Consider the following 16,802-nt stretch of genomic DNA (forward strand, 5'->3'; position numbering starts at 1 on the left):
TTAGGACAGGAATTTAGGAACAATAAAAAGATTTTTCAGGAATTAGGAACAAAAATAATGGATTAAGACAGGGATTTAGGAACAATAAAAAGATTGTTCAGGAATTAGAAACAAAATTAAAGGATTCGGACAGGGATTTAAGTTGTATTAGGATCAGGAACAATAATAGGAACATTATCAATTTAAAAACAAAATGAAATTACTAGTTATACTTAAATGCATCAAAATTAGGACCAATATTACAATTTTGATAAATGAGTATTGATTAAGGAACATTACTAGATATGAACAATATTATAACTTAAGTTTAGTTTCTTACAAATTTCTAATCCTAAATTTATCGTTAACAATAACATTTACTTGTTGTCGTTGATTTTTAAATTAAACTGAAGAAAAGAAAGTCAAGATTTCCATTAAATAAAAAAGCTTGAAATTGAAAAACACGTCTGATTTATAAAATTGGGAACATTTTTTGCCTCGAAATCTCATGGAGAGGCTACGCCCCTCCCTGAATCTGTAAGGGGGTAGCGAATGTCCCCCCGCCACCCCCCTATATCCGCCCCTGACGGTGATTTATAATTTTTGGTGTCATATCTTCTTTTTTAAGTAAAAGAATAAAAGAATAAAATAAAAGCCATAAAAGAATCTGTTTTCTTTTGTTAATACAGGAGCTAGATTTAATAAATCGAGAAAGTAGTTGAACCAAATAGACTATGTTGAACCATTTATTTCATCAAGTTAAAGAGAAGTGATTCAGAATTGTTTACGCGGTTTATCTACGACAAAAATGTATAAAAAATTCTACAGTAAACTAATTAGATGTTTAGGAACATATTTCTCAATAAATCAATGTTAGAATTAATTATTTCTTTTTCATCATTATATTGAATTTCTATTCTTTATGAACTTGTTTGCAGATTACTTCAAATTCTTCAAATGTCGTCTTTTCAATAAAAATTTCAGAAAATCTACAGAAATTGTTTGCGTACAATGAGAGATTACACAAACTAATAAATAAATAAGATTACTTATTTTTGATTATAAGAGTTTATCTTTATTTTCTCAACCTCTTCTTAAACAGCTAATTGGTTTATTGTAGAATATGTGTTACATTTTTGTCGTCGTTATTTAACAATTTAAAAAATCTATTTTCCAAACATAACCATCCAAATGGATGATTTTGAAAGTCGACTTTGCGCTCTAACTCGTAATTATACACCATTTAAACGTTTTATATGTCTCAAATGAATCCTAAAAAATTTCTCCACAATACTTCCTTCTCAGTTCAACTTTTTAACACTTTTCAACAACACTGTTAAACACTTTTCAACAACACTGTTCAACACTTTTCAACAACACTGTTGAACACTTTTTAACAACACTGTTCAACACTTTTCAACAATACTGTTTAACACTTTTCAACAACACTATTCAACACTTTTCAACAACACTGTTCAACACTTTTCAAGCTAGAATTAGACCCTCTTAGACCCTTAGGTCCTTTTAAATCAACAATGTGATTTTTGCGAAAAAATGCCTCGTACAAAATCTTTATTGTTACTTGAAGAACAGGTCCATCTAGCTTAGGTCTAATATATGCACCTGCTTATATAAAACCAGTTAACAGTAAAAAATGTATGGTTTTCTCCGGTGTAGACTTTAGAACCTTATTAAAATATCAAGAAAACAAGAAAACTGCAAACAAGAAAGAATGTAAAGATCAAATTTATCTAACATTACTGCTTCAACTTTTTTGCCTCATCAGTTAGGATTTTCCTAAAAAAGCAAGAAAAATTAATATAGCTCTTCAATAGGAGAAGTTATGATTAAAAACACATAAGATGTCACACTACTGTCAATCTCAACTAAATTGTTAAGTAAAGTAATAAATGAGATGAGATCATAAAGAGACGTATTTTTTACTGACAGAATTCCATTTTTAGTTGTTTTACATTACAATATTAAAATTTGTTTTCAGCCATATATTTAACGCACAGAAATCTAGGCTACAATCAATATTTGCATCAATTTTTAGACTGGCTCGTCTTTGAAGTGTCGCATCGCTTTGGCCTTTTATGTTACCTCACGTACTCAGTTATAATCAATCAATTAAAATCATAATCAACTTAATAACCAGAGAAAAGATGTTGAACGTTTTCATTTACAGAACTTTTTTTCAGTAACATGGTAAACAAATGAATTCAGTATTCAGAGAAGAGTTTTAAAATGTTTTCATGATTGCATCTTTATTTGTGAGTTAAACTTTATCACAATTGGAACATGATTTTCAGTTTTTCATCGTTAAACTTTTAAACCTTAAACTTCAAAATGCGTTCGTTACTATTGGCAATCAAATTAGAATTGATATTCATGCCGTTTTTTAATTCTATGTTTTCCATTGAAACAAAACGTTTCCCTACGCTATGACGAAACAAGTTGTATTGCTACGTTATGATGTTGATAATTGTAACGCCCAGCCTAACGATACTGTAAAACGTTAACGTTAGGTATAAATTTTTATAACGTTAACGTTTAACGATCACGTAATATAGAACATATTCAGACGTTTTCTATTATTGTAATGTAAGGTACAAAAGACGTACTACGTTACGTTACATTATCGTTGACATCTCTAGTTTAAGTTATTTAGTGACTTTGTTTGTAATTTTCAATGCTTTTAACCATGAAAAAGGGGGATCTGAATCTTTGTTCAGCCGGGGCTATAAAAAATGCATTTAATTGTAAAGAAGTTTTAAAGGAATTATAAACACAATTATCTATATTTAAAAAATAATCAAAAGTCTGAATCCAATCACAGTATAACTTAAGCACAATACGCAAAACACAATTTTAACCATAAGATTTACAAAAAAATTTGATATTTACTCTTATAAATTTTTCTCCTTTTATCTTGCTTAGGGGCTACCAACATTGATGTCTAGGAGGTGGACATTAAACGGCACCAAAAAGATCTTCGCTGTCCATCATAAGTGAAATATATTTGTTAAACCAAAAAAATGTCTTCAATCCAACTCATACATGTAATGTGGAAATCATATTTCTCATATACTTTTCTAGGAAACAATGGTTCATTTGAGTTACCTCAGATATTTTTGGTCAGATTAGTTCAGTCGTATTAATTTATTGGATACAAAAAAACCAATACCCAGATATTTTAAATATATGTGCCCTGGTTGTTAAAAAAATTCTTGTTTCTTGCATGGTATTCGTTTTTTGAGGTTTGTTACAAATGAAACAATCAAATCAAAATTCAGGCGTTGTTGAGAGGTACTCGGAGATGTTTTAAGCAGATGTTTCAAGACAGTTCGGAAAATTTAATTTTTTGATCGAAATTTTCATTATTGGACCCGTTAGCCAGAAATGTTTTTATAAAACGTTTTCATTTTTTAACAATTTTTAAGCTTTTCAATTTGATTTGTTCAGCCTCACTATGCCAAACAAGTGTTTCCAAAAAAATTCACAATCCATAATTTTAACAAATCGGACGATTTTTTCTTCTTTTTTATTTAAGATCGATGGTTAAGAAATGTAATGGCTTGAGTTGTTTTCTTTTCTTTTGTTGAATATCAGATAAAATACTGGATTTTCAAGTAGAGAAGGGGAAGTGGGGGGGATGGTGGTGTTACAAAGATGCTACCTGCAGTAGTTCAAAGGTTTCTAAGCCATAAACAACTGGATTATCTACTGCAACTGAACTTTATATACATTATACATAGTACATAACATACATACATTGAAATTAGATAGTTAAAAGTAAATTTGACTTTTAAAAATGCTCTCAGAGGCGGCTTATGGGGGGGAAGGGGGGATGCCCCCCCCGGGAAAATTAAGAGCGCAAGAAAAGAGAGCAGCTTTCTAGCCCTTAAATTTTGATGTTTAAGAATAGAGTATAAGAGAGGTGCCACTTTTTTTCTCAAAATAAACGTTTTTTGTAACAATCTAAATCTTGCGAACACATTTTTCACCTTCCACCCCCCCCCCAGGCTGCTCAAGTTTTAGTCATAAAAATGACCAAATTCTCTTGATGGTAAATGTCCTTGCCATACTCATTTGATATGCATACTCATTATACCGATCTCAAGGTTTAAAATAAGCTAAACTTTTTAATTGTTTAATCGAAAAATATAATGTTATGCCTAATAATAATTTTAATTTTCGCAATAGCTAATGTTATGGTGTATTAGCAGTCGTATCAACAGTCCAGCCTTATACATTGAACGATAATCTTTAAAAAGTCCAAAGATTTTAAATAGTTTATACTGAAGCTGAATCGCTTCGTAAGCTATTAAGATATTTGAGATTTACTCAAAGATCAGAATAATGTTCTTGATTGTAATTTTTTCCAAGTATCATAAATAACCTTTTTTCATCCTTAGTGACCTACAAATTTTTCCCTTCTTTTTTAGTCCTTCATTTAGTCCTGGCTAACTAGTTTTAGGCCAAACTTGGATTAACTCGTGCAAATATAATCTTAGAGTATTCTGTACGCGTATTTTGGAGATGATCCAATATCAAATGGGACGCTCTAAATTTTTCCTTGAAATTTGAACAGTGTTTACAGAATTATCTTGATAAGCCTTGGTCTAGATCGTGATAACAAACCTTCGATATTTAATCCTATTAGTTTGGTCTCATCTCATATCGTATTACCAAATATTTCTTGCGTTAAGTTTACAATGCAAAGTGGCGGACTTTATTTTTTGCCATAAACCATAATCATGAAGCTAAAGGATATGTAGAAGAATATAAAAAAACCAGTTTTATCAAAGTGTCAGAGTCTTACAATCGAATTGATCATTCATGACCAACGCAGCAAAAATAAATAAGATTTTCTGAAACTAGTGAAAATTTATTTTATTCAATTTTAAATTATAAATGAGATAAAATCTTTACGACGGATAGAATTAGGAAAAGAAAGTTATTAAACTTTGACAATGCATAGTATTTTCTTTTTTCAGAAAACAACTCTCCTTCTTAAATTTTCAATCGCTAAAAATTTCTCAATATTATTGCTTAAAATCCGCGCACTGTGCCTTGAACGTTTTGTGAGGATAATACAAATAGAATATTTAACCCTCCTGATTGGGCTATGTTTGTCTAATGTAAATGTAGTGTGATTTTTCCCTTAGAGTTGAGAAATACATGTCCCTAGTGCAATTTTTAAAGGTCAGTACATGAAAAAATCATACCTCTTATTTTGATGGTTGGGGTGCCAAGAAAAGGTCAAAAAGTACATAGTAAATTTTAGATCTGTGCTCTGTTAACAAAAAGTATCGACTATTTTGATTTTTTTAAAGGGAGAGTCCTGCTAGGTAGCATATGTGAACTGATAGTGGAGTATTATAGAGAAAAATTGTAGAATTCATTTATTGACAGTGAGATGTTTTTGCGGTGTATAATTTCTAAATAAGAGCGTAAAATATTCTGTAAAATTTCTCCAAAAGGGATGGTCCGAAGACCCGTACGAAAAATGTAGCAATAATTTGTTGTTCAGAAACAGGTTGAGAAAATAGAATTATCTTTTATCATCTTGTTCCGTTATCGATTTCTGTAATGTTTGATTATTTACAAATGTTTTCCGTAGATTCCAGGGAGTTGCAATCATATTTTTAAAAGACAAATATTTCGATATAATGACGACACAAATTTCTATTGAGATGTTCCTAAACAACAAAGTTTACTGTAGAAATTTTGTTGGATTTTATGAAGATAGATTTATGCTCTCGCTTAAATAGATTCTAGTACAATAGATGGCAACGTAGAATTTTAACACTCTTATTACAGCTGGATTCTTACGTCACAAGTGTCAACTCAGTTTTTTTGTCCGACAAAACTAATAGTGATAATTTTAGACTACAGTAAAATAAGTGAAATTTCATGTGTTCTTTATTTTCTGTTTTTACACTTTTCTATTTAATCTTGGAGAACATATAATCTTTTTGGCTCTCACTTAGAAATTATACACCGTATCCTACAATTTTTCATGATACTTAGCCGGTCTCTCCTTTTAAGAAAAACAATAAATGTTTATTTGTGAAAGTGTAATTCTGTCCTTCTGATTGATCGATAACTTCTTATTTCGAGTTTACTGTGCTGCTTTCAATTTTAAATGATAAAACAGAAGACAGTTAAAGAAAGGAAAATTGTGACAAAATTATTTTTTTCCTTTCAATAAATACAATATTAATTGTAAAGCAAATTTGTTTCAGATTTTCAGTTTTAAACATAAAAAAATGGCGGTTCTACATATTTCAGATATGGAAGATGAAATTCAGGTGTGAATTAGATGATAATGAATAAAATTTCTTTATTTAAATAGTTGCGTAGGAAAGAGCCTTATTTATGAATATCATTAAGACTTGAACGAACATTTGTGCAAAACAACTCCTCATCAGGAGTCTGGTAGGAGATCATCATCATTGGACTTGGAGACCCCCGGATTTTTTGTCGGAGACCCCAAGCTTTTTATCTAAGACCCCAGATTTTCATTGGAGACCCAAGCTTTTCATTGGAGACCCCAACATTTTTGTCGAAGACCCCAATCTTTTCATTTGAAACCCCAAACTTTTCGTTTTAAACCACAAATTTTCTTTGAAGACCGACCCCAGATTTTTGTTAGAGAAAAAATGAAAATTGGAGGTTGTTTGGGGTCTCCGATGAAAATATGGGATTCCCGATGAAAAGTTTGGAGTCTTCGAGGAAAATCTTGGGGTCTTCGATTAAAATCTTGGGTTGTCCAATAAAAATTTCGGGGTCTTCAAAGAAAATCTGAGGATCTCCATAGAAAATTTGGGGTCTCTGATGCTCCTATGAAAATCAGGGGATCTTTAAAATCCGGAGCTCTCCGATGAAAATCTGACAGAACTCCGATGAGATGATCATGGGGGTCTCCGATAGTACTCAAATGATGATGATTTCTTCCTCTCACAGCTAAAATTAATACAAATTTTCTGAATCGTTCAGAAAATCTGCGAGGCTAGTCTAACTGCAAGACAAATGTCTTATTCACCTTACAGTAAGTTCAAGGTAATATAAATTATATATTTTCTTATGTTTAACTGAAATAAGTTTTTTTTTTACAAAAAAACAGACAATTCGATGCCTGTGCCTTAAACTTAAAATGGACAATAACTAATAATAATGATTGAATCGGTTTCTAAAATTAAAACAGCTAAATAGGGAGCTTTTTTCTAATACTTTATATTCTTGAGTTATTTTAACCAGGTCGGTGCTGCCATCTTATGTTCCGATGGAATTGTTGTTACAGGTAAAATAATTTCATCGTGAAAGCATTTTGATAGTATATATGTGTATATATATGTGTGTATCAGACTTCAGTTGAAATTTGCATTCGATAATGTGAGTTTCACTTGGTTTTAAGTTTTTTCAATTTCGAAAAGTTAGAAATAAATGAAAAAAATATCATATCAATTTTTTCAGGATGTAACATAGAGAATGCTTCTTATGGGCTATCTATTTGTGCAGAAAGAACTGCCCTGGTAAAGGTAAATATAACACATTAAATTTTAATAAAAAATTAATAAAGTTTTGCAATGATAAAAACAGAATGAACTCCATCTTTATACTACGGTTTAAATGAGAAATAAAAAATGAATAGTAAAACATCCTAGGCTGTGTCAGAGGGTCGGAAAGAATTCAAGGGAATAGCAATAGCAGCGGATATACAGAATGAATTCGTTGGTCCCTGTGGAGCCTGTAGGTACGCATTTTAGCTTGCATTTTATACCGTTTACATTTTTTTATAACTGCGCTTTAAAAATAAGAAAATTTTACCTTTTACCTTTTACTGTTCACTGGCACTGCACATACCGAGTTTCCAAAACATAAAAAGTTTTATTTTTGTAAAAATATTCTCTAAAATCTGAAATGTGGCACACTTGCATTTGTTTCGGGAGGGAAAACATTCTACCCCTAAACCATTGAACGATATATTTTCCATGATATGCTTTTATCAGCGATATCTCAACTACCGACTCTAACAAATTAAACACCATGCTATATATAATTGCTAGACAATTAATTAAGTTTGCCGGTACTTTTTGCGTATGTATAGCACATACATACATTTATCTACGAAATCTACGCTAACTCAAAAGTTTTTATCTCTCACCAAAACTTTGTTCATAAAAGAAATTAGTTTTCGAACTGTTGAGTTACGTAAACAATTGAATTGAGTCTTGCCACAAAATCAAATTTTCTTATCGTTATATCTCTGCAACCTGATGGTGGAAACCCTTGATATTTTATAGTTAGATTATCTGATTTAATATAATTCAAAGCTTGAAATATCTAAGATTTACGACATTGGGTTGCAAAGATATAGAGATTAAAAAAAAAAGGGTTTGTTGGAGAGACTCACTGCTCGTTAACCTTCAACCAATTTTAGCACGTACAAATTAATATTTTATTTTATAACTTGAGTTTAAATGTTCTTGATGTCTCTTTTGTTTATATATCTATTTTCTGTGTATCTATTCTTGAGATTTTTCACATTTTAGGCAGTTTATGGCTGAATTTAACCCTACTCTTCCAATATTTTTAGTACGAGTAGATCGGAAAGTAAAGGTAATAATTTCATCAATTCAAATCAACATTTTTAACAATTTTTAGCAAAATTATTATTTCAGTTAGTTTTGGCACAGAAATTTGAATACTTTAAGATTAAGAAGCTGTCGAGTAAAACATCTGAAAGGGAGTTAGTGGCTCAAATGTCTAGATTAAAACGTTTTATAATTTCTATAAAAAACCCAAAACTCAATCTTTAAAAGTCCCGAGGATGGAGTTTGCTCTCAAGATTAGATTTTTTGAAATTATTTAATAAAATGGACAAAAGTTTAGAAACAGGTTAAGAAAATATGTAAAGGACTTGAGTTTTTGCCACAAACTCTGATTTTCTAATCCCAATATCTTTGGAACCCAATGTCGTAAACCTTTGATATTTCAAACTTATATTATTTTATCTAGCAAAAGTCATAGTTTGAAATGTCAAAGGTTTACGACGTTGGAATCCAAAGATATAGGGATTAGAAATCAGAGTTTGTGGCAAAGACTCAATTCCTTTGTTCAGTCATCTGTTTCTTTAATATTAATGATTCCAAAACGTTTCCCATAGATTTTTCTGAAGTTCATGCGAAGATGACCTTTGTGGAAATTTTAAGAAATCTGCGAATAAAGGAGTTGAGTTTATGCCACAAACTCTGATTTTCTAATCTCTATATGTTTGTAACCCAATGTCGTAGACCTTAGATATTTCAAACTATTAATACTTAAAGATAAAATAATCTAAGTTTGAAATATTAAAGGTTTGCACCATCAGTTTGCAAAGATATTGGGATCAGAAGATTTGAGTTTGTGACAAAAACTCAATTCCTTTATAAATGAAGAGAAAGAAATAATCGATTCTACATTAATTTTATTGATTATTAATTTTATCGATTATTTCTTTTGACAAAAATGTAACTAAACCGTAAATTGTATATAAAATTTTTTTTTGTTTCGCTTTCGTGTAGGTTATAAATTTAAAATTAAAATCGAATCTTATCAGCAGCAAACCTCCAAAAATATCCAGAACCGTGATTTTTTAAGAACGAGCTTTCTGTTTTAGGTAGCAATTATAAAACGCACAAACCTAATTTTTCTTTTCAATGCACTCTCATTACCAAACTATCATACCTAGCCAGTCAATCCCTTTCAGGATTCTAATTCTATTCATTTAATCTTTAATCTCGTAAATTCAAATAATTGAAAATATTTACATATTTATAAAGTGTGTTCTAATTTAGTTTTTGAAGAAGGTTTAGAATGTAAAAACTTGGTCAATTCAAACTTTTATTTATTCTTATTTTCCAGATTTTTTTTTAAACACAAAAAAAAAATTTGTCAACTTAAACTCCTATTCATACTTATACATATTTTCTTTCAAACACAGAAAATAATTGGTCTTTCTTATGATATATGAAAAATAATGTTCAGGTGACTGATCTTGGAGTTCTATTACCAGAATCCTTTACCCCTAAGAACACTAAATTCGACTTTTATAATGGCGAGTAGGCGCAGGAGGGGAAATGAGCAAATTACATGGGATTGATATTGTGCTTGTAAAAAGTTAATTTACTTGTATGTAAATATAAATATAGATCGATCTAATTAATCTAATTACATCTTGAAGGGATACGGTCACCTTTATGAAAAAAACACTTGTTTAATCTGTTTTAAGGTTGTTCTTTTTTAAAAGTGATATAAAAAAGCCGAGCTTTTATTTAAATTAACTTTCTAGAACAATTGTTTAACTTAAACCTAGTTTTTAATTCACTTTTTTTAACCCACAAAAATAAATAAAATAAAAATCTCCAAAATGCTCTAATGACGAGTATAAAAAGGTCGCTAATAAAATTTTCAATTTAGTCATCAAAACACAAATAGCAATTTTTTAAAAATAATAAGAAAGTTAAGGGTAAAAAAAACATGCTTTTCCAATGGTTCTTTCATGTTTTTTTTAATAAATAGTAACATCTAATAAAGGTGCAATAAGTAAGCAATAAAAAATGCATTGAAATTTGAATCTTTAAAACTTTTTTAAATTGGTATTAACACTTGTTAGATTGGTTCAACAACTTTTTAGATTTTTTAGAGTATGCTCTAAAACTTTAAATGTGATATTATTCAAACAGAATTTGCGTCAGTTCGCAATGCATTCGGTCATCTTGCAATACTTTTTTTTAGTTTAATCGCAATTGACGGAATTTATTGCATCGAAATGATTGCTCGATGTAAGGAAAACTTTTTTATTTGACACGCTCACGTCAAAATGCGTTTCTTATACAGTGCGGAAATAGTAGGACAAAAGTTTTTTTTAACCCCTTATTGTTAATTTCCTACCACTTGTAGCGCGTACAAATGATCATTTTATTTGATAACTAGAATTCAAATGTTGATTGCTTGAGTTGAATTCAAAACCAACACTAAAGCCAATGGTGTCAAATACAAGTGTACTTAGCGTATAACACACTATTTGGATAAATTCTTGTCACATTTTCATTATCTATTAGGACTATCTTTAGTGTCCTTATATTTATGATTCCCTACATTAAAAGGTCACATAAAAAGACATACAAATTTAAGTCAGAGCCAAATTTTAATCTTGGAGTCGTCATGAAAAGCGTTTCCAGGTCATCTTTATAGTGGTAACTCCGTATGTTAGCCCTGTTTAAAAACTATTGCCATGTAAAATGAATTAGACCAGAAACCATACCATATAAGGCTACCATTGGTTATCGATGGTTTCATTAAAAATGAATAGGAAGATCTAAAACTTGCATTCTGTAGAGAATGTTCATATCTAAATGAAGATGATGCTTGAAGGGGAAGGCTTATGTACATTAGGAATAGGACTGAATTATGTTAATAATATTCTTCCTTGTATATCAACAGTTATGCCCTCTAGGCAAGTGCACAGTAAATACAAGACATATTTACATCTAAACTATTAACCTTTACACAAGGAAAATTAAAGATAGGTTTTATTTTACCTAAACATAAACCAATATTCAATTAATACGATATGTTCTGTAAAATTAAAGATTGGTTTTATTTTACCTAAAAATAAACCAATATTCAATTAATACGATATGTTCTGTAAAATTAAAGATAGGTTTTATTTTACCTAAAAATAAACCAATATTCAATTAATACGATATGTTCTGTAAAATTAAAGGCTCAAACATTTTTATAAAAGTCGTCGTGAAAAGTAAGTTGGAGTTGGCAGCTGCAGATTGTCTTAAAAATGTGCTGAAAATCTCATTATGTCGAGCCAGGGGCTGAGCTAAGGATTTCTATAGGGGGGCTGATAAATTAAAAAAAAATTTCGCGCGATTTTAACCCATAATATATTTAGATGTCGTCTTTGTTACAGAGAACTATTTCGGGGAAAAACATATTTTACAGCATAAGCACAAGAATGCACAGCGACATAGAAAAGATTCAGGGACGTCAGCAGCACACCAAAACCTTGATTTATTCAAAGTAGCAATTCAACTTTCTTAATTTATATTCTACTAGTCTGGGAATTGAGCATTGCCTACGGTACTCATATTTACGCCAGCCGTTTACCCGCACTTGAAATTTATTTAAGTAGTTACCCCTAATAATCCCCCCTATCTACGCCTATGTATGGAATCTTTTTCAAAAGTTAAATGCAAAAAAATATTATATCATGCAAGCATGGAGAGACCATCAGAACTCATAATTCATAGCATGATATAATGAGAGCTTAATAACGTGCGCCAAATGGTTAAAACGTATAGCTTGACAATGAGAACTTTTTACTTCATATTTGACATTGTACAATTTTTTTTATATTTTCGGCTAGTTAACGGTCACAGTGGCAATAAAATTATGTAATTATAATAATTGTAATTATTATTAACGAAATAAAAAGATAAAAGATACACCATTTATTAAATTGATAAATAAGTTTGTGTAAATAACACAGTAAGTAATACTGAGTTGACTAGATAAATAAATAAATAAATAGAGAGTTTTGAACTGGGTTTTCAAAGTTTTCTGCAATGATGACATCTAATTAGAATTGAGTGCTGAAACTGTTTTGTCTGAACTGCTGCTGTTGAGGAATGAAGGGCGAATTGAATGGAAGATCTCCCTGGAAATCCTGATTCCTTCCCTGACGAGGGGAACCTGGGGATAAATAGCCAACATCTGGTTTGATTACAGGTTCAGCCTCATAAATTGGTTGCTGTTCAGAGGGTTGGGATAAGGTTTCTGATGCAGTGCTTATAACGGGAGCATCCGCCTGGGACTCATCGTAAGAATCTCCGGGTGCAGCAGGAGTGGGGTCCAGACACCATTTTGTCAGAAGAGGTTTGGGAATCTGCTTAGGCTGAGTAAACTTTAGAGTGCAAGTTTCCTTGGGAACAAGGGTGCATTGGTGTTCAGGTTTGAGTTTTGGAACAAGCTTGGTAATAAACTTACAAACTTTCTGAGGGTTGAGGTCACACACTTCTTCGGGTACATCAACCAAAGAGGTAATTACCTTGTCGTGGCACTCCTCATCTCCTTCTTCAAATGTGCATCCTGCACCACAGATCTCAACAGGAAGCTTCTCACAGCTAGTGTCTCCAACAAACTTACCGGGTTGCTTCTCAACATACTTTGTTGTACAGGCAGACTCATAAACTGTTCTACATTCCTCGGGACCCTGTCCATTACAAACCTTTGTGACAGGCTTGTAGCACTTCTTTACAGTCTCGTTAAAGGCCTGTTGTTTAAAGGTAATCTGACAGGTTTTCTCGAAATTCTCTTCGCACACCTCCTCCTGAGATGGTGTGAACTGGGTGACGTAACTGTAATGACATTGCTCCACGTTCTTGTGTGTACACTCTAGAATAGGCTCCTTCTCCAGGCTGGTCACTGTCTCTTCCTTCTCCACACAACAAAGTCCTGTTTCAGAGTCCTGAACACACCCAGAAAAATCAATTCCGCCCTGTATAGCCGTTTCCTGACGACCTGAACGAGCTTCCTGCCCACGGGAGTGTCCTACAAAATCCGCAAACCCACTACCAAGCAGCACAGAACATATCAACTAAAAAAAAAGAAGAATAAAAACTTTGGCATTTTAAAGCTTTTGTTAAAGCTTTTTCAGGTGTAACGTTCAATTAAATAATCATGTGGTTTACACTAGTCAAATATTGGGTATTCAGGGTTTTGTTCATGGTGTTATTAAAATTTTGCATTAACTCATCGAGTAATCTTGAGTATTATTCTTTACACTTATCAAAGGTTAACTGAAATCTGTTTTTGTTAAACCGAAATGATGATTCAAGCATGAAAAATGTACAAATAGAATATAAATTAAAGTTTATATAAAGTTTGACTTCATTTTATATCTGTAATTGGTAACTATAATAACTGAGCAAGATTTGCTCAAGACTGCTGAAGTTGAAAGAATTTAAAATATAAAATACAAAGGAATTGAGTCTTTGCCACAAACTCGGATTTTTCCCATCCCTATATCTTGTTAACTTGAGGGCAAAAACCTTTGATATCTAAAACTTAGGTTTTTTATCTAGAAGAATTCATAGTTTGAAATATATAAGGTTTACGACATTGGGTTGAAAAGATATAGAGATTAGAAAATCAGAGTTTGTGGCAAAGACTCAATTCCTTTATCAGGTTTTGTTGTCGTCTTTAAAGAATATTACAAACGGTCCTATATTTGAACATTGTTCAATTTGAAATAATGCATCATTCCAAAAATCAAAGTGATGTTGAGAATCAAAAGAAATTACAATAATACCAAAATTTTTAAAAACCAATTTTACTAAAAATAATGATAATAATAATTAGTATCATAATAATCAACAATTAAAATAATTGTTATAATATTTATAATAAAGACAATAATGATAATGACAAAAATAATAATAATAGATGTAGTTGTTATTTGACAGTACGAGAACGTGACATAACCAAGTTTTGTATTGTAGTATCCTGTGTCATGTGACCCACATATACGGAAGTAATCATCTTTACGCTTCCCGTAGACGGAATGATGACATGTATATCAGAAAGAACCCAAATTAGCGGAATGCGATAGATGGTTTATAGGGATGTGTTAGCAAGATTGCCTGATACTTTGGTTTGGCCGATTCAAATCTAATTTTATATAATTGTTGTGAATGCGTTGCTCAAGTTCGTATTTTAAATTTAGACGTAAAAAAAAACAAGTTTTAGCTCAATCTAAAATTACGGAAATAAAAGTAGAACCTAGAATAACTTCCATGTTCCCAATCGTTACTAAATCGTTTAATACTTGTACCCCACTACCCGTTGCCTTATTGATAAGTTAATAAGATTAAACCCTTTTTTGAGAATTTCAATAAGCAGTAAACCATATTCTAATACTTGGCAACATTAATGGTTTGTTTGTTCTACCAATTTGAAACACTATAAATCCAAAACTTATCTCAAGGACAGAAGAATAAAAAGAACTTGAGAAAGAAATACACGCACAAACTGGAAAGAGGAGGATAAGGGTTTAATTTGCCAAACCTTCAGATTGTATATTTTTGCTGGGGTCAGTCCATTTGTATTTATTTGGCCACTTTTTCATAAAATTAGAAGGCACCATCTATAAACGGTTTATAAAAAAACTGCATACGTGAATTTAAGACCTCTGAATGTGGAGTACCAAAGTCACAAAGCTGTGACCTCGTCAACATTAATACACATATTTTACTTTGATTTTTTAAATAATAAATATTGCTTATTAATGTATAATGTTTTCATGAAACTCATTATTCCAAGTATCTGTTATATATATATACATCTAGATTTGATTTAAATTTCATTCACTTAGACTCTGTCCGGCAAGCTAGCCTGTTCATAATCTTTGACAATACATTTGTGAATTCACAGTTTTTAGGAAACTGGTCCTATACAAAGACACTTCCTGCATTTGAATCTAATACTTGAGGAATTGAGTCTTTGCCCCAAACTCAAATTGGTTTGTTTAAAATAACAGAAATCCTAGTTTAAAATATCGAAGATCTTTGACATCAGGTTGCAAGGACGTAAAGATTAGAAAATCATAGTTTCAAATTCCACTATTCAGAGAATCTTGACAAAAAAATAGGGTTGAAGATCATATTTATTCGATAATTTCAAAACCCTTAGACAAAAAAGCCATTCACAACTCACAAATTTATGGATGAATAAATACTAGAGTGAATTCAATAAATCATTTTCAGAAAAATTGAAAAAAAAGAATAGTTTAGCGTGCCCATCAGAGTCTAACTAGGTCAAATGTAAAATTTACGCCAAAAACAAAAAAGTATCTCGAAAACAAAAGCCGAAAAATAAAGAAAAAATCCAGAGCGACAAAACATTAACATATCATGTCAACAATTAATAAATTGGTTGCTTTTATTATCAACCAATTCCTTCATTTTCATCGTTTTAAGGAGTCAAGTCAATACTATAAACCAAATTTAAAGTTTTTTAAATCAATTAAAAAATGTTTGTCTTTGTGTATTATTTTTGGAAACATTTAGTTTTTGTGATGCAAGATCAAGATGCAACAATTGATATCACATTCATTTTGGGTTTTTATTATGATGGAAACTGATGTACTTAAACTTCGTTATTTTCCATTATTGTATATGTCACAGCCTACCCAGTGTGTTTTCATGTTGAAGACTAGAGAGCAACTGAGAAGATTCACCGGGAAAACTTGGCTTATATACTCACACGTGACGACACTGCAGCTGCAGCCAGGCTGACCTTGTACTGACGCACTGAGATGGGTTCTTGTACAGGCTCGAACACCAATATCAGCTGTTTCAGACGATGCTACCATCAAACCCAAAACATCTTCAACTTGACGAATTCTGTATACACAACATCGTAACATGGGGGGGAGATTTTCACAAAAAAATTCGCGGATTTTGAAAATTTTCAAAAAATTAATGAAGATCGAATTTTGATGGAGACAAATATTTGAAATTTTGATCATTCATAAACCTTCCCTGTGGTCACCTGATGTCCCACGAAAAATTTGGGCCCGATCGGTTCAGCCGTTTTGACGTTTATTGGATACAAACAAACAGACAGACAGACAGACAAGCCAATATACTTATATAGAGTCTGAGAACTATTAATTCTGTTAAGATATAAATATAATTTCGTCAGAAATTTAACTTTTCGTCTTCACGTTAACTTTAAGTCCTCTTTTCTATTCTTGTCTA

At 31.3% G+C, this 16,802-nt stretch overlaps 2 protein-coding genes across 2 annotated transcripts; one reads left to right on the forward strand and one right to left on the reverse strand.

The window, feature by feature from the left end:
* Positions 1-6,230: 6,230 nt before the first annotated feature.
* On the forward strand, positions 6,231-10,188 carry LOC111713943 (cytidine deaminase). The gene is made up of 7 exons (XM_023488938.1): positions 6,231-6,296; positions 6,985-7,047; positions 7,246-7,288; positions 7,462-7,526; positions 7,653-7,741; positions 8,541-8,607; positions 10,015-10,188. The coding sequence occupies exons 1-7, from the start codon at positions 6,255-6,257 to the stop codon at positions 10,090-10,092; spliced, it is 447 nt and encodes a 148-aa protein (XP_023344706.1). The 5' UTR covers positions 6,231-6,254; the 3' UTR covers positions 10,093-10,188.
* Positions 10,189-12,479: 2,291 nt separating this feature from the next.
* Positions 12,480-16,327, reverse strand: LOC111713931 (uncharacterized). The gene is made up of 2 exons (XM_023488920.1): positions 16,232-16,327; positions 12,480-13,639 (listed from the first exon to the last, which is right to left on the reverse strand). Exons 1-2 carry the CDS (start codon positions 16,244-16,246, stop codon positions 12,623-12,625), a joined length of 1,032 nt encoding a protein of 343 aa, XP_023344688.1. The 5' UTR covers positions 16,247-16,327; the 3' UTR covers positions 12,480-12,622.
* Positions 16,328-16,802: the final 475 nt, after the last annotated feature.

This window comes from Eurytemora carolleeae, unplaced genomic scaffold (assembly GCF_000591075.1).
Source record: "Eurytemora carolleeae unplaced genomic scaffold, Eaff_2.0 scaffold3, whole genome shotgun sequence".
Lineage (NCBI taxonomy): Eukaryota > Metazoa > Arthropoda > Copepoda > Calanoida > Temoridae > Eurytemora > Eurytemora carolleeae.